Source organism: Momordica charantia (assembly GCF_013281855.1).
Source record: "Momordica charantia cultivar OHB3-1 chromosome 6 unlocalized genomic scaffold, Mcharantia_2.0 BLBB01000006.1, whole genome shotgun sequence".
Taxonomy (NCBI): Eukaryota; Viridiplantae; Streptophyta; class Magnoliopsida; order Cucurbitales; family Cucurbitaceae; genus Momordica; species Momordica charantia.
Window position 1 is genome coordinate 26,636,896 of NW_028275164.1, and position 22,491 is coordinate 26,659,386.

The 22,491-nt window shown below is 33.2% G+C and overlaps 3 protein-coding genes and 1 long non-coding RNA gene across 6 annotated transcripts; 1 reads left to right on the forward strand and 3 right to left on the reverse strand.

Annotated features, from left to right (window-relative positions):
• The first annotated feature begins 328 nt into the window (after nt 1-328).
• On the forward strand, nt 329-1,861 carry LOC148211026 (uncharacterized). 2 transcript variants are annotated; one of them, XR_015791340.1, is made up of 2 exons: nt 329-909; nt 1,590-1,861. It is a non-coding gene; the product is annotated as an uncharacterized LOC148211026 (long non-coding RNA). The 2 variants fall into 2 exon arrangements; XR_015791339.1 differs by lacking the exon at nt 1,590-1,861 and adding an exon at nt 1,188-1,336.
• Nucleotides 1,503-4,762, reverse strand: LOC148211027 (uncharacterized). Its single transcript, XM_088124947.1, has 3 exons — nt 3,742-4,762; nt 2,621-2,647; nt 1,503-1,902 (listed from the first exon to the last, which is right to left on the reverse strand). The coding sequence occupies exons 1-3, from the start codon at nt 3,938-3,940 to the stop codon at nt 1,616-1,618; spliced, it is 513 nt and encodes a 170-aa protein (XP_087981073.1). The 5' UTR covers nt 3,941-4,762; the 3' UTR covers nt 1,503-1,615.
• Nucleotides 4,763-5,237: 475 nt separating this feature from the next.
• LOC111026172 (phosphoglycerate mutase-like protein AT74) lies at nt 5,238-8,139 on the reverse strand. Its single transcript, XM_022304199.2, has 2 exons — nt 7,410-8,139; nt 5,238-5,839 (listed from the first exon to the last, which is right to left on the reverse strand). The coding sequence occupies exons 1-2, from the start codon at nt 7,891-7,893 to the stop codon at nt 5,355-5,357; spliced, it is 969 nt and encodes a 322-aa protein (XP_022159891.1). The 5' UTR covers nt 7,894-8,139; the 3' UTR covers nt 5,238-5,354.
• Nucleotides 8,140-15,983: 7,844 nt separating this feature from the next.
• LOC111026047 (sugar transporter ERD6-like 5) lies at nt 15,984-22,401 on the reverse strand. Of its 2 annotated transcripts, none has more exons than XM_088125587.1 (18): nt 22,161-22,401; nt 21,766-21,828; nt 20,796-20,885; nt 20,622-20,681; nt 20,101-20,166; nt 19,941-20,006; nt 19,169-19,244; nt 18,911-18,975; nt 18,424-18,516; nt 18,251-18,331; nt 18,073-18,157; nt 17,937-17,980; nt 17,780-17,842; nt 17,642-17,701; nt 17,488-17,541; nt 16,846-16,905; nt 16,375-16,435; nt 15,984-16,252 (listed from the first exon to the last, which is right to left on the reverse strand). In XM_088125587.1, the coding sequence occupies exons 1-18, from the start codon at nt 22,299-22,301 to the stop codon at nt 16,125-16,127; spliced, it is 1,356 nt and encodes a 451-aa protein (XP_087981713.1). In that variant the 5' UTR covers nt 22,302-22,401; the 3' UTR covers nt 15,984-16,124. The 2 variants fall into 2 exon arrangements, with proteins under 2 accessions (XP_087981713.1, XP_087981712.1); XM_088125586.1 differs by having other exon boundaries at nt 16,321-16,435; nt 22,161-22,399.
• Nucleotides 22,402-22,491: the final 90 nt, after the last annotated feature.

Genomic DNA, 22,491 nt, shown 5'->3' on the forward strand with positions numbered 1-22,491 from the left:
TTGAAATATCGGACTCTAAGTTAAATTATAAATTTAGTTTTTGAACTTTTAGAATGGTATCTAATAAGGTAGACTAAAATTAGAATTGAAAGTTGGATCTATTACATACAAAAATTTAAAGTTTAGGAAATTATTAGACACAAAATTAAAATTATAGAATCTTTTATATCCAACTTAAAAAATGTATAGACCAAATTTGTAATTTAGTTTATTAAATATTATGTGGACAAAATTTTGATATCGAGAAAATAGGCTTGATTTGAAGCATTTAAATATGATTCAGGTAATTCAGATGATAATTTTTTCACCCACCAATAATATGGTTCAATTGATCGAAAGTTTCTATTTATAGGGTTCAAACTTCCCTAAATTGTATCATCCGTTTTTCTTTTCTTTTAATATCGTTAAAAATTAAACTAATTCCAAAAATAATTGGCAAAGTTTGTGGGGCTCACAAAAATATTTTTTTATGAAATTTTGTACAGGTGGCAACCGAACCCCTTCCTTCTCCTCCACGCCCCCATCAATTTCCTCCTCATCTCTGTTTTCAATTTGGGAATTTACTGTGTCGCTGTGGACGAATTTCAACCAGGATAGGTAATCGTCTACATCGTCGTCTCCGGCGTGTACGAGAAAACCTGGCCCGGAATCTCGTCGGAGTGTTTTAAAAAGTGGAAATCGCTTCTGGGTCTTGCGATTCCCAACTGCGTTTCGATTTGTTTGGAGTGGTGGTGGTACGAAATCATGATTTTGCTCAGTGGGTTCATGATCAATCCTGAATCGACGGTGGCTTCCATGGGGATTTTGATTCAGAACACAGCTTTAATCTACATTTTCCCTTCGTCTCTAAGCTTTGGAGTTTCGACCAGAGTGAGAGTGGAGAACGAACTTGCCGATGGTCCAGAAAAGGTAAATCCGCATTATTTTTAGAATTAGTTTGAAAGTGGTATTATTTTTAGAATTAGTTTGATTTTTAATAATATTTAAAAAAAAAAAACTCCAATAGATCTTTTTTTCTCCTTAGTTTAATTTTTTCAATTTAAAAAGTTTTGCCACATCACCTTCCACATTACCATTGAGTTCAATTGAAAAATCCACATCACTTGACTACCCAAATACAAATGTTAACAACTAAAATGGAGCATTTCTTAAATCTTAGAAGCTAACGTCCAACGTCTTGAAATCAGGGCAAGCATGAGTACAGCTTATCGTAAAGATATTTGGCGCCTTTCTTAACGGTCGGAACCAAATTTGTTGTACTAAAAAAACAAATCAAGACAAACTATTACGTTAATATTTTTTGTATGAATAATACTTAGACGCTGATCGTTTAATATACATCTCTTACTTACTGTTAATAAATTTTTGATAGGTAGAAGAGATGAATGTAAAAAGAGATAACTTCTCTATTTTTCTTTTAAAAAAATATAAAGAACCGTTAAATTTTGAGCTAGAGTTAGAATGAAGAAATATGCTAACCAATCAACACCTATACATTTAGGTATGAATGTCCCTTCTATCAATGTTGAGCCTACAAATATTTGTAACATGGCAATTGAAATTCAAAACATTGTTTACGACAAATCAAGTTAGGAGGACAAAAAGGAAAAACGAACTAGAGTGTATCAAGCATTTCAGCTCGTCTTCGCCACAAAGTGGTGTGTTTTTGCTCCTCGACGAGGTTTTGTTGAGCCATCTGCCTGGCCTGCTCGCAAGTGCTGACTCCAATATGGCACATTTCTGCCTCTTTTTGATAGTGTGATGAAGTTTTCTCAACAATTTCTATCAATGATTTGTAGTGTTGCATTTTCTCTTCATTCACAATCTTTACTAATTCCAACTCTTCTCTTATTAGCCTTAATCTCTCTTTCTTCACTTCTTCTACCACTTCAACATCAATTCCTACATTATTTGCAAATAAAAAAAAAAAGAAAGAAAGAAAGAAATAGTTCGCTTGGTTTGGCTTTTGAATATGTGTACTAACGTGTTGGTTTGAGTATGTATTCAAGTAACATATTGGAGAAGAGCATTGGGTAAGAAGATATTAGGTGGCAAGATATATATATAGCAAAAAATGAAATAATTGTTTTTTAAAAGTTTAGAGATTGAAAAAGATATTTTGAAAGTTTAGAGAAAATTAATTTGAAAGCTCAAGAATCAAATTAAAATATATCTTAAAGTTGAAAGACAGAAATAGACATTTTGAAAGCTTAGAGACAAAAATAGATAAAACTCAAAAGTAAAGTTTAGATATCAAAATAGAGGAAATCTAAAACTTAAGAGACCAAAATAGACTTCTTTGAGAGTTAAAGGGACAAAAATAGAACTAACATAAAAGTTTTTGCTTGGAAAGAAATATTTTAAAAGTTTAAAGACTAAAATAGATATTTTAAAGGTTTATGGATCACAATAAATAAATTCTGCATCAAACATAAATTGGAATTTACTATTTCGACTTGATTAAAATTATTAGGAAAAAGTAAACTAAAATAAATAATAATAATAATAAAAAGATCCATCCAAATAGTTTTCTAAACTAGAAATAATAATCAGAAAATTAGTTTAGGAAACACTTGTAATTGCAATAAAATTGTAATGAAGGATGAGTTAGTAGACTGACCTGATAAGTTATCATAAGGGATGAACTCTGCAGTAAGAATAGATTCTATCATTATAAATCAATTAATGATGTGGCAAATTTTGATTGGTTCATATCCAAAACATTATTTATGCATGCTAATGAGTTATTCAAACAAAAAACAATTAGAATATATATTGAAACGATCAAATTTACCCTAACATGCCCTAACATATTAGTTCAATGTTGAATATCCTTTTTATAATTTTTTGCGGGTTTTAAAAATTTTATTCTAAAAGTATTTAAAGAAACTAATTTCTATGCCTAGCTTATTCTTAAAAAAATAATAATAACTAAAAGTAAAATGGTTAATATTAGGTCATTCCTAAGATAATGGTTTGGTTCCTAAACTTTAGTTTGTAACGATCAGTCCATATACTTATAAATTAGAAAATTTTTAGTTCCTAAAATTTAGTACGTAACAATCCGACCTCTATAATTTAAAGTTTATAACAATCTAGTCCAAAAATCTCACCAAAATTAAGTGTTAATTTTTATCATGTAATAATTTAGTTTTTGTAAATTACAAACACATATTTAGTTCCTCGTGGATTTGTCGATCTACCTATAAAAAAAATTACGATAAGAACTAAATCATTACATACTTTAAATTATAAAGACTAAATTGTACCACTAAAGTTCAGGTTGCAGAAACACTAAATTGTTAGAAACTAAAATTTATAGGTTAAACTACTTCAACAACATAGACACCAACACCAAAAGTGTTTTTTAAGCCAACAAAATCAAATCACAAAAAAATTTATAAGGATATAACATTATAACTATAGAGCTAAGTATTCAAAGCTCTTCCTCCAAAAGTTGTCAACATGAACGTAACTAAATTGGTTAAACTATATATCATCAATAAAAAGTTGGAGGTTCGAATTTCTGTTCCATGTATAGTTAAAATAAAAAAGAAAACATCCTTTACTCGAAGTTTTTTCTTTATTTTTTTAATTTTAAAATTTTGAGTTCAACAATCGCAAGGTAGGGGTTAAAACGTTGGTCAAAAGCGATAGTAATAGATATCTTATCTATCGAGTTATATTAATTAACCAAGTGTAAAAAAAAACTATAGAAAAAGGGGGAGAGAGAGAACATACGGCAAGTGATGGGGAGAAAATCCTGATATGAGCAATCGCAATAGCTAGAAGGACACGAAATCGAACGGTCGGTGTTCATCTTCATCAAAACTAGCGGCGTCAATATACAGAGCCCAAAACTGAGGATTACGAACCCACAAATCAGCCGCGGAACCCAAAGGTAACGCCCACTCCCACGGCGGCGCGACGGCGGAGCCATGATATATCCGTACGTTTTTCGATCGAAACTTTTTTTTCCCTCTCTTCTTTACAAAATTATACGCCGCCACTTAAAACACAGAGGAAAAGAAGAGATTTTAATTTTGTTTTCGTAGATGAATTAGGAGTTTGAAGGTTATTATTTGTGAGAAGGGCAATTCTTATTTATTTATTTTATTTTTTTGGAGGGAATTAAAATTATTGGTGTAATTTGTAATGCATATGGTATGGTTTGCTTAGAGATAACTGCAAAAAGAAGATTGAATTTTAAACCTCTCTCTCTCTCTCTCTCTCTCTCTCTATCTATTTTGGATTTTTGGATGAAAGATTTTTTATTTTTTGAATAATTCTTTAAATTTACTTTTATATTGTGTTGGTGTGTTTTTTCTTTTTCTTAATCAAATTTAACTTTCAAGTTCAAATTTCGATAGCATTCTATGAATTTTGGTTTTTATTTTCAACAAAAATTACGATTTTGATATTCGACTAGGGGTGTCAAAAAATTAATTTATTAAGGTTTTAATTCATGATGTCATTTTTCAAAATATGATTAAGACTCTTCAATTTTTTTTTACGCTAGGTCCAGTTTCATATTTGTTTCAAGAGAGAAGCTAATGAAAGGATTGTTTTAAAAAGATTTTGAATGTTAAGGGTCAAAATAAAATTTTTGAAACAATAGAAGAATAGTTAGAATCTTAAATTCTCTTTTTTAAAAATATTAATTTCTTGGTTAAATTATAAATTTAGTCTTGAACTTTCTAACTTTACTTTGTGCCCTAGACTCCTAAATTCCCATAGATCCCTAAATTTAAACAATCTTTAATATATCTTTAAACTTTCAATTTTATATTATAATAAGTTTTTGAACTTACAATTTTATGTCTAATAAATCATTAAATTATTCGAATTATTCGAACTTATTTAAGATTCACAAAACCCTTAGTACACATAAAATTTAAAGTTTAAGATCTTATTAGACACAAGATTCAATTTTTCGTTTAATAGATCCATTGATATTAACAAGTATTTAGTTTTAAATACGTCAAAAATCTATCAGACATAAAATTAAAAGTTCAAAGACCTCAACTAGTTTTAAAATCAAATATCTATTAAAATAAAAAAAAATAAAAGTTTATAAAGTTATTTGACACAAAATTGAAAGTTCGGTGACTAAACTTATAATTTAACCTAAATTAAATTAACTATACTACATCGGTATAATTTAACCTAAATTAAATTAACTATACTACATCGGTCGCCTTCACAATTTTCCTCCTTCAAGTATTGTCCTGTTCCTGTGGATAGAAGAGTGAAAATTTTTTCTAAATACCCAAATGATACAGAGCAAAACCAAGAACACTATAAGCAAAAGACAGCATGGTACATATCAGATTGAAAGAATTTCAATTTAATTGTCATTCCTCTACGAGAACTTCACTTGGACAAGATTCAACTAGTTCATCACTTGGACAAGATTCGAGTAGTTCATCGTGATCGTGACATGGTTCGTCACAGTTATCGTTGTCGTCCGAGTCAGCTAGATTATCAAAGAAAGCATCAAGATACCAAGGACACCTTTCATTCCATTCCCCTTTGTGGGCACTTGCTCTCCATTTCTGATCAGATATCATCTCAGGGGAGAGTCCCCATTCCAGCATTTCTTCCTCTGTGTGATGAATGGCTAAGCTGTATTCCCCGCCTTGTCCCAACTGCATCACCCGGTACTCACAGTTTTCGGGATTGTTCAGGTACTCGAACTGCTTGACCGTCCATTTGAACCATTTTGTGAGGAAGACACGTGACGTTAGGCCGTGAGATATGATTATAAGGTTGAGGTCATGGGAAGGGTTGTGGCGGAGTCTGTTCATGTCTATGTCCCTCCATAACGACTCAAGGAAGCCTGAAAAATACCAATGCGTTCCTCAAGATAGTTATTTCAACACACCACCCTTGATCTCATCTCATGTGCATCAAAAAATGAGAAGAATAAGCAATGTCCCACAACAACTCATGTTTAAGACGCTAACGAGCAACGACTTAGTTACATGATAATAAGTTGATGTATCTCGATTCCTCAATTTGTAAAGTATACTTCTAAACTGTGGTACACAATAATATACCATTATAGTTAGAGAAATTATTAAACAAGTGGCACAATTATATATATTTTCTATATCTCTCATGCATGTCTAACGTTTATAAAAGTGTCAACTACATTATGATGGCTACTTCTAATACTGCTTTATCTTTTAAATGAAAACTGCTTTCTCTATTATAAAATATTTTAGAATGAACTGATGGTCCATTTGAAAGAAAAGTTAATTTCAACTTCAATAGTAGGGAATCCCAATTCTCCAATATCAAAGAAACATTTTAAATATTCAATTCTCTTAAATCATATGCTCATGTCCTCAGCCTCCATTTTTCTTTGGCCTTTTACATTCCTTTATCAGCTGATACTGATCTGTCTTTAGAGATAAAATATGAAACATTGAATACAAACAAAAACTCAGTGTTTCACACGTTTTCTTCAAATGGTGATAAAACCTTGTAACAAACACTATTTGGGCATGTCCTCGTGTTGGGCAGTCTTTTTGTATACCCTTTTATATCTTTTCGTTCTTCTCAACCAAAGTTCAGTTTTCCATAAAAGAAAAACTATAGAACACAAACGCCCTTTGGTTACCATCTTCTCTCTTCATTATTCTTTTCAGCCATTCCAGTATCTATCTTTACCAGCATAATATGAAACTGATAGTCATGAGATTACACCTCTACAGCTGGTCCAAGATTATCATACTTCAGAAAGTGGAAGGTTTTCATCAATATCCCCAAAATCCCTGTAAAATCTAAGAGCAAGTGTGCCGTCTCATACAGGAAAATTCAAAAGAAATGTTTGGCTAACGATTTTAAGAAGTCCAAGTTTTTGGAGTATGAAATTGGAAAGTCTGAGTTTGTACAATTCATGTACAAAATGATGAGCAATAGGACCAGAGAGTTTGTGTTTATGGTTTTATTTTTTTTTTTTAGAGAAAGAAACAATGTCATTGATGTATGAAATTACAAGGGTTACATGAAACACTTCCAATTTGCTAATAGGGAAGTGTTTATGGTTTTATGATGTGTAAAGGTTAGCATTTAGTATAAAAAGTGCTCAAATTTATATAACATCTTGAGATCAACAGAACATAACCCGAGACAAAAGCTAGACTCACATACCAAACTTGCTCGACTTCTACTCCAGCATAACCCATTAAACCATTTCTCAAGCACAGCATATAACTAAATAAGAATGCATTGTAAAAGAGGTATAATATAAACCAAAATTATGTATCCAACAGTTTTACACCAGAGGCATCAGAGAGCAAGAAACAGAGCTTGATTTTAAACCTAATTTCTCCTTTCAAAATAAAAAAAAAAAAAGTGGAATCATGCAAAGAAAATGAGAGGGCAAAATGAGAAGAACTTACTGGAAACGCGATCGTAAACGTCGGCGGCGGATTCCCCCTCCGGGAAGCGGTAGAAGAATCTCCCAAATCTCTCTCTGGTCTCCTTGACGACCTTCATCCTCTCCTCGACTTGAAAATTCCCAAAATCCTGTTCCCTGATCCTACACTCCTCTCTGACTCCGATAATCCTCTTCTTGGAGAAGGAGCGGCCGATCTCCCGGAGCGTGGATCGGGTGCGCTCGTAGGGAGAAACGTAGAAGTAGACACGCCAATGAGGGTTCCGCCCGTCATCGGAGAGCAATCGGTGGAGCTCGGAGCCGGCGAATCGAGCCTGAATGACGCCGTCCTCGGTTAATGGAACCTTGTAGTCGGGGGTTGTGGTGTAAGTTGCGGAGTTGAGATTCCCCTGAGACTCGCCGTGGCGGACCAAGATTATGCGCTTTGGGAGGACGGAGAGCGGCTTCCGGTGGCTTTGATTCTGGTCGGTTTCGATCTCCGGTCGCATCGGATTCTAAATTTGGGGGTCGGAATTGGATCCAAATTCCTCCTCCTGCTGCAGAAACGAACAGAATTCTCAATTGAGAAACAGAAGTTTGGTGGATTGAAATTCGATTGCTGTGTCTTGAATTGTGAATTTGTTCGGTGGGAAGAATTGATTTTCGCCATTCCCAGTTTCTCCCTTTATTTATAGCCGCCTTCTTTTCTCTTCCCTTTTGTTTTTTCCTTCAATTTTAAGATTTTATGTGCTGGGGAGGGGGTTGATTCCATTGACAGCTTATTCTATTCGTTCAATATTTAATTTCCCTTTTTTTTTGTTTTTGTATATTTCTTCATTGTTTAATATTTAATGCTATGACAATTTTTATTTTAGAAACTAAGATTCTAAAGGTTGATGTTGAGGGTTGATTCGGACGCCACGGGACAACATTTGATAGATTACAACATAACACACCTAGTCATTATAACGACTCTATCTAAAGATTGAATTTTGAAAATGAAAATAAGTAGGTCGGTACTTCATGAAGGCTGAGCTGAAGTATAAGAGATCAGTTGCCTAGAACTTCACAAGGGTCAAGTCAACCGATATGGCTCTCAACAGTTCATCATCCTTGAGACGAGCTAACGATCATAGTACTTTACGTCGCTACCTATAACCGCTTTTTAGGCAACATGCTGCGATTTATGGAGCGCTAGTAACAGTTTAATAAGCGATATCGGGGCTCCAAAACCTATAAATAGAGAGAACCCAGTTCAATTTCTAGGTACACGAAACTATTCTCTCTTTGAGTATAGATTGGATTTAAACTGACTCGAACATTAGATCCTTTTTTTCTCTCTATGCAGGTTATGTGCGATTGTTGTTGGCTACCCGAGTTCAAGCTTCACGTCATTTTTCTAATCAACCATTTGGCTTTATCTGTGCGAAAAGACAAAACTTAAGTTATTCCCTATCGAGCTATGAATCAAGCACGCTCTCAAGAATCAAGCATCGCTAGCCACTGAGGTTGACACCCAATCCTTCCTCTCAATTCTCAAGTCATTGGAACCTCAACGGATGTGACTAATGGTCACAATGCCGTGAAGGAAGGGACAAAAGCTCCTCAGGCATAGGTCATCTAAACTGACCTCCCAATTTTAGGATACCCCTAATGAACTTGGGGAAATTGAGGTGGTCGCTCTGGTCGAACCATCGACCGCCCTCTGAGCCTCGTAATGGCCATGGTAGCTGAAATGGTCAAGATTAGAGTGAGAATGTAGGTCATGGAGCAAGATCGTCAAAACCTTAGGCGAATTGAGATGTCATAGTCATCAATTTCATGCGACCCAATGAAAGGGAAATGACCTGAGGTATTTGATAAACCTTATGCACCAAGCAATTCAAGTCGACCAAGATGATGAAGGATAAAAACAGAGAAAGGTCTAGATCGCGGCCTCGGCATAATGATGATTGACCTCTAGTCATCAACACAATCTTCAATGGTCGAAGTGGGGTCAATTAGAAAAATAAAAGAAAAGCTTTAGCTCGAGAAGCTGCACACGAGGTTTATACTTGTACTCCAAAAAATCGATCATGCCCATCATCTTTAACGACCAAGATATGGAGGGCATCCATATGCCTCATAATGATGCTCTAGTTATTGTCTCGTACATTGACCATGTCAAGGTCCAACGTATATTGGTCGACAAAAGAGCTTCTACTAACGTGCTGTCCTTTTCCACATATGCTACCTTAGGCATGAAAAGAACTCAACTTAAGAAGTGTTTGACCTTGTTGGTTGGATTTGTTGGCAAAATAGTGGTGCCTGAGGGATGTATATATTTGCCTACATTATCGGTGAAGATAATTTCAAATAATGAAGGTGGTTGAGTTCATCGTCATTGATCGAACTTCGACCTACAATGTCATACTCGATCGAAACATTATTCATACACTCCAATTTGTTCCTTCAACATTCCATCAAATGATGAAGTATCCAATGATGATGGATATAATGATGATTTGAGGTGAACATAAAAGGAGGGCTATACTGCAGCATTAAAATGATCGGGAGCCTCGGATCCAAACCAAGGAACGTTGAAGGGTTAAAACTTGTATCTCCAACCTCAAAGGGAGGAGTAGTTGCCAACTATTACAAAGCTATACTTGGCATCACCTCCAACAAAGTTGTTTTTAATTAACTAACGAAGAAATGACGAGGCACATTGAGGTGACTATTTTTAATATTTTAGTGCGAGGTGTAAATTTTTATTAATTTAATATTATGTTTTCCTTAAGCAACTTTGTTATTTTTTTATTTGTCTTCTCTTCTCTTCTTCTCCTCCTCTAGTGTTCATTGCTTCTAGTATCATTGGTTTTTTTTCCCTTAATTTTTAATTAATTAATTAATTAAAATTAATAACGGATTAGTGTTGTGATAATAACAAATACTTATCTTAATTTTTTGTTATTGTTGTTAATATTTTATGAGCATAATGTTATTTCATAAACCCATCATATTTGAACGGTCAAGACTAAATCAAAATTTAAATTGAGATTTGTTTTGTGAAAATGATTGAATGTGACATTTCTATTTTAGTTTATATGCCTATATCTAACGTTGTTCTTTGATCAAAAAAGATGATCATTGGATGAAATTTAGACATGTGGCCGATCAACAAAGTTTGAGTATTAAAAATAGAAAAAGACAAGACAACGGCTCTCCTCCCAACATTTAATGCTCCTTCTTTTTGGGGCTTTCATGGCACAATAGACAAGATTTTATGACATTTTTTGTTTTGCCTTTTTTCTAATTTGCATTAAATGCCTTTTTTTTTACTTATTTGACATCATTGTATTTGTTGTTTTTTTAATTTGATTTTTGTAGCCAATCACAAGATGACACATGGCACAATAGTCTAACTCTTTCTCCCCTATTTAAATTAAAAAATTGAAGGGAAATTGGAGAAAAAAAGGAAAAAAAGAAGAGTTACCCCTACCACTTTTTAGCACCTTGAACTTGAATTTGTTATTTTTTAAAGCGATTTGGGGACTTCTATTTGTAAGATATTTTTTTAACAAATTTGTATATCTATTGTTTGGGATAGTTCTTGAGGTTGTTCTTATATTTTAAAAAAAAAAATTTTTTGTAAAGGTTGATCTTAAACCTCGAAAAAGATAATTTTAACAATTTGATCTTGAACCATAAAAATGATCCAGTTCCTTTTTTCTGAAAAAAAAAATGTTGTAGCGATTTAAAAAGTCATTGTTAGTGTTGATGCGTAAATTTGGATTACTTGAATTGTCAAATTCACACCAATTTAAAAATGGATGACCTGCAATACCAAATAGAATAACACACTCATTATGGTACTAACCACACACACTTTGATGCCTAAATTAGAATTGAGCTTTTCGTAAAGCTTAGCTAAAAGTAAGATTTTTCAACATATGAGTGTTCACTCTTTACTTATAAGTGAAAACCTAAAGTTATTAGGATATCTTCTTGTTGCGCCTCTGCTTAATAGCTAGAGGGTAAGTGCAAGTGCACACTGTCACAAGTAATAATCTGGAAATATTTTAAGTTCGTCTTCACAGGGACTAGTTTTCTTTTAAAATTGATTTTGTAAATTACTTTAATGAGCAATCGGGATTGGGATAAAAATTGGTGAAATTGTTGGGAATAAAAACACAAGGATTAAAAAGTCAACCCCCTACTAAGATTTAGTTCTAAAATATGAATTACACATTCAAATGTGCCTGTAGTTAAAGCTCAATTTATGCAAACTGGTTCAACTTCTATTCCATTCCACTTTTGGTTCATTTAGAAGCTTAGGCTAGTGTTTACATATATCTATGAAACTCTAGAATCCTAAATAAATCAAGTTCCAACTTACGTTTAACGGGTAAGAGAGCCTATGTCTAGGATCCTGTTTTAGTTCTTATTTCTAAGTAACTTCTCGTTTTACCTTCATGAAATCAGTTTGTCTCTAACCTTTTCAGAATTAAATTCAAAATAATGTGATTTAAACAAGTGACCAACAAAAAAATCAACTAGATAAATTGTATCAATCAAGATAAGTAAAGAGAGCGTAATACGCCGTGCTCATTGATAGATGTAATTTAAAATAGATGAATTAAATCATTCGTAGGAGGATTGAAGAAGCAATTTAGCTACTCATGGTAGTGAAAGAAATGAAAACACAAGAGAAGATAACAAAAGAGTGCATTTTAATTAGAATTGGGAAGAAAGTACAAAATGGAACAATTTAAATTGCAATAAAATAAACAAGAGTAATTGCAGAAAAATTAATTGAAGAACTAAACTTAAAAACTAAAGTTGATAATAAAGTAGAGAGAAAGAACAAAAGCATGAAAAATGAGATGTCTTGAAGTGATCCATGAAAGCTCATTATATAGGCTCGAGAGGTATCAAAATGTGGAAAATTCCATGGGAAGTTGGTAACTACTCGTTGTTGTAGAGATCACAGCTTTGACCAATTACTTCGTTAAAAGTGGCTATTCATGTTTTGATTATCTAGACATCAAATATGGCTGAAGCATTATGAAGTTGGAACTTTCAAAGGACTTGATATAGAAATGAGTGATCACGGAGTGTACGAGGAAAGCCTACAAGAGGAGGAAGCTCAAATCAGCTCAAATGAAGCTTATGCTCAAAGTCAACCCAATCATGAGCCAATCATTATGCCACAAGGTCCAATCACAAGAGCTAGAGCTAAAAGACTACAAAAAAAGGTTGAATGGTCACTTCCAAGCTAAGGTGTTCACACTTGGTGAAGAGTTGCATCCCTTCAAGCTTGAAAAGACATCTTGTCCTCTAAGAAACTTCATGAATCTAAAAATCCAGATTCATCCACATATTTAATTTATTATGTATTTTTCAAGGGTCGTGTCTTTTCATCCAAGGTTTGTGTCTTTTCATTATGTCTTTTGAATTACTATAAATAGGGATGTACATTTGCTTTTCAAACACAACATTTGATGAATGAAAATTTCAGATTGAGTTTAATCTCTCTCAAGCTTTAAGCTTTCTTTGTATTCTTGTGTTTAGAATGCATGTTTAGAACTTTCAATCTAATTTGATCAATTAGGTTGTGAAGAGTTCGAAATCTTGAATATAGGAACAAGTTCTCCTTTATTCTTGATCATTGATCATTTTTTCCAAGCACAAATATGTTTAGCTTTCTTGGGATTGATTCATCATCTTGTTATTGGGGTTATTCTTATTATTGTTGTGGGGGTTCACCTTGTATAAGGGAGTTCTCATGCATAATTGAGTTAGTTCCTTTATCAGGACTGGTGGTGCATTCCTCTAATAAGCTAGAAATTCTGGACATGCGATGTGTCTGACACATTGTGATAATTAATCTTCACTTTTCCTCACAAAATAAACATATTTATACAAATTAGCCTTCATTTACCTATAACTAAATTCCAAAGTCCCTAATCACAAAATATGTACATTTTCTCTAAATTATATGCATGAACATACATTTTTCATCTCAAATAACCATCAACTAAGTATACAAACCTATTCTTTTTAGCCTTTAATCAAGGCTTATCACTTCTATCTCTTTTGAATTCCATAAATTCTTTGGATCTCGAAGTTTGCAACCTTTTTATCTCTTATCAAGAGAGTCTTTAAATTCGAGGCATCTTTATGTCACTTTTATTCGAGCTTCGACCTAGTCAACTTACTGTGGACCATGATCCAAGGCTGACCCTCCCACGAACTAGTCGACCAAGGACCAACCAGAATGATCGTGGGCGAGTTGACCACAGGGTGGTCAGTTGAGGACCGACCAGACCGCCTGTGGGTGTGTTAGCCCATGGGGTTGTTTTCTTTTCAGTCTTAGACATTATATTCAACTACTAACTTGTTGTTTGTCAGCTTTGGTATGTTCTCTCGGTCTTTCTTTAATTATCTCATCCATAATAATTAGAGTTTTTAGACAAATACTCAAGAATGATCCAGAATTTGACCAAGCCTCTGAAGGTCCGCAACGAACGAGTTGATTCTCCTAAACAAACTAAAGTGATGCAAGTAGGGGATCAGCGCTCCTACGCTTAAGTTAGTAGTTGGTTGATCTATACTCAATAGAGAATATAGCTTTACATAGCTAAAATGAGGTGAAAGGTCTTTGTTTATAAGTGGAGCTTCCAACATAGCTCTGACGACTCTCCGACAGCCTGAGAATCATAGCGTGTTGTCGTGGATTGTGTCAAAGTTTTATAGATGCAGAAATAAGTATAGGTTGGCTCGGCTTATGATTTAGGCAACCAATGTATAAGTTTCGACTCAGCTCGACTAATCGGGGATAAGCAATTTGTTGTTTTTTAAAAGGACAGAATTGAAAGCGACAGATTGTTACTAACAGACTTACTACAGTAAAAACAGGAGACGAAGCACTTGAGTTTTTTGCAATAAGTCTGTGAGTAACAATCAATCGCTTTCAGCTCTGTCCTATTTTGACTTTTTGATTCCAAGGCAACAACATCAACAATCCTACGCCAAAACATTCAAAGTTATGATATATCACATAAATCACAACATCAACTAACATTGTGAGTTGCTTTGAAACTCAAAACACAGGAGGATGAAATAAAGATGAATTGGGTGCTAATGTGAACATCCTTAGCCATTCTAGGTGATTTTCATACAAAATTAACTCTCTTATGGAGAGTTATCAATAACTCAGGCGGCAAAGTATGAGACTCTAGTCGGCTTGGTATGGAACATGAGTTGCGACCGTTAGGTTTTCATATGAATCACTATACTGATTCATCACTGTTGAGTATATCATATGTCGACACGTAGATGGTGAGAAATCACCTCCAAGTACTTGGGAAGTGAAGTAAGCCAAATTTGGTCAATGACTCTAAATCGTGGATGTCTTCTTCTCTAACCTTATTATTATTATTATTTTGAGAAGTAGCCTTACCCTATTTTAATTGGCATTTTTTTCTTTTATTGTTGTAAGACTAAAAAAAATATATATTAATAAAATGGACTGAATCGAGAAAATATCCAAATTATATTAGAGACTACTGTATTGAGCTGTAATATTTGACAAATGAATTGAATTAGCCCAACGGAGAACCAAACAACTTGCTTTGCTTGTTGCTTGGATAAGGCATGAAGTGCTCAAAGGATAAGATGTAAAAGAAAACTGTCTTTTCAAATTTTAGACAAAACAAAAGCATTTTCCTTTGCCTACCAAACAAGAAAACTTCTCTCTTTTAAAATATTTTTTAGTTTGTGTAAAACATATTGGACAAATTGGTCTCTAACCATTTGTTCTTGTACTTTTAAAATTTTCTAATAAGTTCTGGAATTTTTTAAAGTTGGTTGTATCTATTCATTTGGGCAAAGTTTTCAGACTATCTTTTTTGGATCAAACTTATAATCTAGTCTAACATTATCATAGAATTTGGAAAGGAGGACAGGGATAGGGTCTATTCTTCACCCCTCCGAAATTAGATTGAGGAAAAATCATTTCCCCTCCCAAAAAGATTTTGTTACCAAAAGGTAGGTTGGGTATCTCCAAAATATGGTCAAACCAAATTGTATAAGAATGATAATCTAATCAATTTGCAAGAGTGTTAAATTTTTGTCAACATATCAACATTTCTATCAATATTTTCTATATGGTCTTCGGTTTGACATCGATAGGGAAGGTTGCATTGATATTTTTGCATAGTATCAAAGATATTGACAAAATATAAAAAATATCAACAAAATATTACTGAGATTGATAAAATATTAATATTAATAAATTTTAACTTATTTAAAAAAGTGAAATTATCCTTTGTTATTTTAAATATTTAATATAAATTTTTTATATTTATAATTTTTTAGAAATATCCATTGACATTAACAATTTATCAATATTTCTATAAAATTAAGACTCGATATTTCCATTTACATCGACATATAATATTATAAAAGATAATGATCAATTTTATTATGATAAATATGTTTTTGTTGTGGATACTTATATTTTATACTGACATTTTGAAAAGCTTCTGAAAAGTTCGAAAAAAGGTAGTATTAAACACTTTTTAAGTACTTTTATTTGTCTTATGCAATCATCACATTACAATTCCACAAAAATTATCATTGAAAAGTAACATCCAATGTGTGAATCAATGTTTGAATTAACTAAAATAAAAAAAAGGGTAATTACGGATTCATATGAATTATTTGTAAGAAGCAACCAAAAAAAAAATTCCAGAATTCAACCTTTAGATATAGGGTTCATGGCGGCTTGAATTTCTTCCAAAGTTCTTCCCTTTGTTTCAGGAACAAACTTTGCAACAAACAATACTGTGAACCCACAAACGCTTGAGAATATGAAAAAGATACCTTCCAAAAGTCAACAAAAACACCAAATTACTCGTTAATGTAGTAATAATAATAATAATAATAAAAACCTGTAGAGCTCCAATCCAAAAGGAAGTTGAAGGAGTATGAAACGATCCATGAACCTAGCCAACTCACTAAAGCAACCATGCTGCCTGCCAAACCCTTCATGTTTATAGGAAATATCTGCAGAAGAAGAAGAAATTGCAATGAATCAATTCAAGCAACAACATATATAAATATCTCTGGGTGTCCAAATCAAATGGGGCACCTCAACTAATCGCACAAGACAACTGATTCATCCTACTACATTTGATTGCCAAAGACAACTGACTCATCCTACTACATTTGATTCCCAAATAAATTTTTATGATTTTAAATTCTGGGTAGGTAGTGACTGATTTTTTTATTTTTTTTTTGATAAGAAACAAAAAGGTGTAGTCTGATTTTGAACTCATCCCCTTTAAAGTCCTCTACAAAGAAAAGAAAATTATGTACAGGTATACAAGGAAGATTTTTAAGAACAGAAAACTAAAACCAAAATTCTAACAAATATGCCCTTCATGTTTTCATCTGCACTTAAAAAACATTCATACCTCTGACATTATCACCCAAGGAATTGCTCCCATGCCCAACGAGAAAGATCCAGAGAATGTCTGTTTGCAGAAATAACAAAGTCCAGAGAGAAAAATTACAAAAGGACTCCAATAGTAACGAATACGAGACAAACGAAAATTAATGAGAACTAATCCATATTTAAGTGCAGATGCAGAACAAAGTACACAAATAATGAGTCTACTAGCTCCCAAGTTTGTAAAGAAATATGGTATTTTTCATGGTCAATTAATTATTCAATATGCCTCCCTGAACATAAAGAAGTGGTAACATAATGTTAAGAGATGATGCAACAACTTCTCTTATTTTAGAACAATGAGAATAACAATAAACCAAGAATCCAACTTTGGATCAAGTTTTAGTTCGCCAAATTCTGCATGGAAAGAAAGAAGAAAGGACAGTCGTGCTTATATTTCTATATTGATCGACCTTTTTTTCTACCCTGATGAAAACTAGGCTTTCATTGAGAAAAATGAAAGAACACAGAAAGAACTTACAGAAAACCACAGCCTAAAGAAGGGAGCCGATACAATGACTAAAGACCTAACAAGAGAAAAAATGACTAATCCAAAAGAAGAATAAGACCGGAAAGATAATTACAAAGGATAATTAATCAACATTACCAGTACACCGACAAGAGCCAAAATGGGAGAGCCAGATTCCCATAGTTGTAAATCCTGCATATTCAAAATAAGTGTCCTTTTAGAATATGATGATGAATCTTTAAAAGCTAGCGGGGGCACCAAATTCTATGACAGATAGAAGCTAGAAGTAAACCTTAAAGAGGAATGATATCGCTACGCATAAACAACCTAAGCAAGTTCCAGTCGCTGAAATCTGTTTGAAATTCAAAGTTCACATCAGCTTGTCCGTTATTTAATGTCAGTCTAAACAATGAGTACAAGCATTGCATACCATCAAAAGCGGTCGTCGTCCAGACACGTCCATCAAAACTACACCAAGAGAAGTCATTGGTATCTGTAAAACCATTGAGCAGAATGAGACAGGGGGGGGGGGGGGGGCCCTGTTCTTGCAATCCATTTGGGGAACGAGTGTAAAGCAATAAAAAGACCTGAACAGCAGCCAATGCTATAGTCCCAACAGTTCCCGAAAACCCTGTCAAAATCCAAAGGATTTTGCTTCTTTTAGTGTGCCTAATGTTTTGGAACTAAAACCATGAACGAGTGGATGTTTTGACTTTCGCATACCGGCTGAAGTGAATAAACAATTTGCATAGAATGAAATGCCGTTAACCCCTCCAAATTGTTGCAGCGCCATAAGGCCAACTCCTGCCTGACACAACAGCTCAAAATCACCACGTAAACAAAAGATGAAGTGCTATGGATGTTAAAAATTCCCCGACTAAGGTCAAATTTGAAGGCTCACAATGAGAGAACGTGCATATTGCCTTTGGAATAGATCAAGAACACTTGGCTCAGGGAGTTGTTTTAGCAATTCCGTGTATTCCTATAAGGTTAGAAAACACATAAAAATGCCTTTGTTTAAAAATAAAAACAAAAAAACCAAAACCAAAACGAAAAAAAAGTTTAAAAGTATACTTGAATTTCTGACACTTCTGCGGAAATATCTACTCTCTCCCCTCTTAGACGTTGAAGAGCAGCTTTGCAATCTAAGTCTCGGTCATTCTTTGCCTACATTTACAAATAGTACTATTTTCTTGATTAGATTTATTTAATAGATTACTATTAAAATATTGAAATAATCTAGAGTAAGTTTGATAGCTATTTTGTTAGTTTTTTTAATCTAAAAAATAAACTTTGAATTACTAACAAATTCTTTACTTTATAATCTCCTTGAAAAGTCCAAACACTTTTAAACCATAGCTAAGTCATATAACATAAAAGAAGTAGAGCTTTTAAAAAGTATTTTTTTTCCTTCAAATCAGAAAACAAAGTGAAGAAATTATTAGTAGGCAACCTTATTTTTTAAAAGTAAAACTAAAAACAGAGTATTATTAAATGGGACCTAATATTCACTTCATATCTCTTCAAACAATTATAAGTAACAGAAATTTGACAGTGTTACCAGCCATCTAGGAGACTCTGGAATGAAGGGAAGACCGATAAGTTGTGCTAGACATGGAATTACCCCTACAACAAAATGTAGATAATGAGAAAGCATGGCCTATAAACCATCTTCATATAAGCCAACATAGCTCAATTGGTTAAGACATATATCCCCCAACCAAAAGGTCGTGTGTTCAAATCCTCATCCCACATGTCGTTGTACTAAAAAAAACCAACTTCATCTAAAGTTTCAAAATCATGCAAGTAGAAATGCTACCTATCAGAGCAAGAGTCCTCCAGTTCACAAAAGCTCCAATCAGCCATGTCAGTGAAACACCAAAACATATCATCAACTGTACAATTGACATAATAAGGTATTGAAGATATTGAGAATATTCTAAACATTTTTTTTTTATTTGTTTGATCTGTTCTCTTTTTTTTTTTCCTTTTTTTTTTACAACAATAGAAATGAGAGGGAAATTTTGTACCCTGGATGCAAGACTTCAAGCCAACTAGATTTTGCTAGATGGACGTTTTTTTAAAAAAAAAAAAACTTCTGACAATTACATTTTCGGAAATTAGGTAGTTGGTTTCATTTTTTTTCCACACCCCTCTCCCAATGGAAATCAGCTCTGTTCTTAACTATGTATTTTTACTATGATAAAAAACAAGGAGATTTATATTAGAGGAACACTCAAGAAAATCAAGTGTCTCAATGTTTTATTTTATGACTTTTATCTTATTAAATTGCCATCCCTTAAAAAACTTGTATAAATTATAATTAGAATGACCAAATAAAAGCCAAAAAATCCAACAGAACCTTGTGGGAACCCGTTCATATAAAATTATATTCAAGGGATCTCACTTCCTTTAATTACTATTCATTCCCTTCCGACCCCCAAGTTAACCTTGGTATGAGAGATCCATACATGTGTCCATATTATATATAAAATATTCAAATGAAAATTGGTCTAAACATCACAACAGAAGACGTACGAAATCGGTTTCTTCTTGAATGACATAGAAACTCATGATCATTTGCCTTTTACCTGATGAACTGTTGTAAATGCTCCCCGAAGTTCCTTGGGTGTTATTTCTGCTATAAAGACAGGAACCTGCTCGATCAGGTCATACTTCAGCATTTCTTTTTGTATGGAAACATTAGAGCTATTGTAAATCAACAAGAGTTGAAATTCTTGCAACATATACCACGTAAGAGATAACTCCCATTCCGAATCCTACTAGTAATCGTCCTATATCCAACCACCAAGCAACCTATCAGCACCAATTTGACAAGTCAAATGAAAATTTTCATTCAAATTTAACAACAATATGGTAAAACTTTTTCATTAAAAGGAAAGGGAAAAACTTTGTAGGAAAGGGAAGAGAGATACAGGGAGGGAGGGAGAGGGAGAGAAGGAATTCTCATTTTGTCCATTGAACTTCTAAGACTCTTAATTCTATAACTCTGTAATAATTCTTTCAACTTTTAATTCTGTTACTGAATTTTTTTTTTCAAATACAGCTTTTATTCATTACTAAAATGTGCAAGGCCCTCTTTAGAAGTGCTGGTATCAAAACTTGAAAGTATGTTTATTATGCATACTGTAATAAAGAAGTGCTTAAAATATAATGAATCGTTTTTTGTATGGTATTGTAATATTTCGAAGATTTAGAGAAACTTGAGAGCATAACTTTACTCGATCAAAATATAGAAAACTCGAACAAACCTTAGAGAATGCTATAAAAAACCACCCCAAGAGGCAAAAGATCTCAGCAAAGCCCATTGTCTGCTCAGGAAACAAGAACGGCAAAGGGGAAAGAGTCAAATAAGTTTACTGAGAGCTCGAAATTACCAAAAGTGATTTCAAGACAAGAAAATGGGAAGGAATAATAAAACTTACACCTCTTCTACCAATATAATCTGCCAGTTTTCCACTCACAACAGCACCAACCATTGCTGAAATTGATAATACTGAACCAAAGACTGAATACTGTACAATCATCAAATAACAATTAGAAAACTAGACAGAATGAAAAAAGTTACATTAATTGAATCTTTAGATAAGAAGATATATGCATTTACAACTTATTCTAACAACTATTAACAAACTGATATAATGATTTTGAGGGAGCCAACTTTGAAATTTAACAGCAAAATCTTGTTCTAAAGAATAAAAATGTAATACAAACTTTCTTTACCTTCATAAAAATAAATAATTAATTAATTAATTAAATTAAATTTAAAAAAAAATTGAATACTATTTCCTGTACTTTTTATTTGGTTCATTTTGGTCCCTTTACTCTCAAAACATCCATATTGGTTCCTATACTTTTAACTTTTGTTCACTGTAGTCATTGTACTTTCAAAACGTCTATTTTAATATCTGTAATTTTAAAAAGTGACCAATTTGCTCTATTTGAAAAATTTTAACAAATTTTATACACGATAGAAACCATTTAATACAAATTTATGGTACATCTCAATAAATTTAGTGAGTTAAGTGTAATGTTAAAATTTTGATCTAAAAAAATGAGATAAAAATAAAATGACCAAAATAATCACTTTTTGAAAAAGTACAAAATCCAAAATAGACATTTAGTAGAGGGACCGAAATGAACAAAAATTAAAAGTACAAATTACAAGAACCAAATGCATGTTTTAAAAGTAAAGAAACCAAAATGAACCAAAAACCAAAGTACAATGACCGAAATAGTATTTAAACCTATTAAATATTATATTTATCTAATTGATTGGTTGATTACTACCATTTTACTAAGTAAAGAACCAAACGCCAATCCAATTGTATAAAAGCAATGACGAACATAACATCATAAATAAAGACAACACAACCATCAGTAATTTTCATTCACCTCTGCTACAGTAAGATCCAGGTCGGTCATGATGCCAGTCTGAGAAGGCGATGAATACCCAATCTGAGAAAACAAACATCACAAACCATCATTTTCAAATTGCTGAGAATTGAGGATCAGTTTGTAATCACTTCTTCTATGACCACTTTTGGAAGAAGCACTAATTAAGTGTTTCCAGAAAGTATTTTAAAGTAATCTCAAATTTACCCTAAACATTCAAATCGAATCGTGTAATTAGCGAACGACTATTTTGATTTCATCACATTTCCCGATCGAGTTCAGATCCAGAGTTACTTGATCAAAAAAGTCAAAGTTCGCCTACATAAGAATTTGTAATGGAGATACCAACGGCAAAGCCAAACGTGGCCTGGCCGGAGTTTCGAGAAAACACTTACGGCGGTACCGAAAACGTAGGAGCCAAATACAGAAACCAAAGTGCTGAAAACGACGGCGAAGGTGGCGCCGCCGCGCAAGTCATGGTCCTGGGTTTCGAGCAAGGGAGAGACCTCGCCTTCCTCCTCGCTCCGTTTGCCCATATTCGAGGATGAGGAGACTCCGAGAACTGCAGCAGAATTATTGAATCAATACGTCGATTCAAGGAAGAAGTAAGCAGCAAGGAGACGCATCCGATGGTGATTGTGATTGATAATGAACAAATTTGGAACCATCCACATAATTAATTAATTAATTGAGGTTTAATTCTTATCTTGGAAATTTTGAGCTATT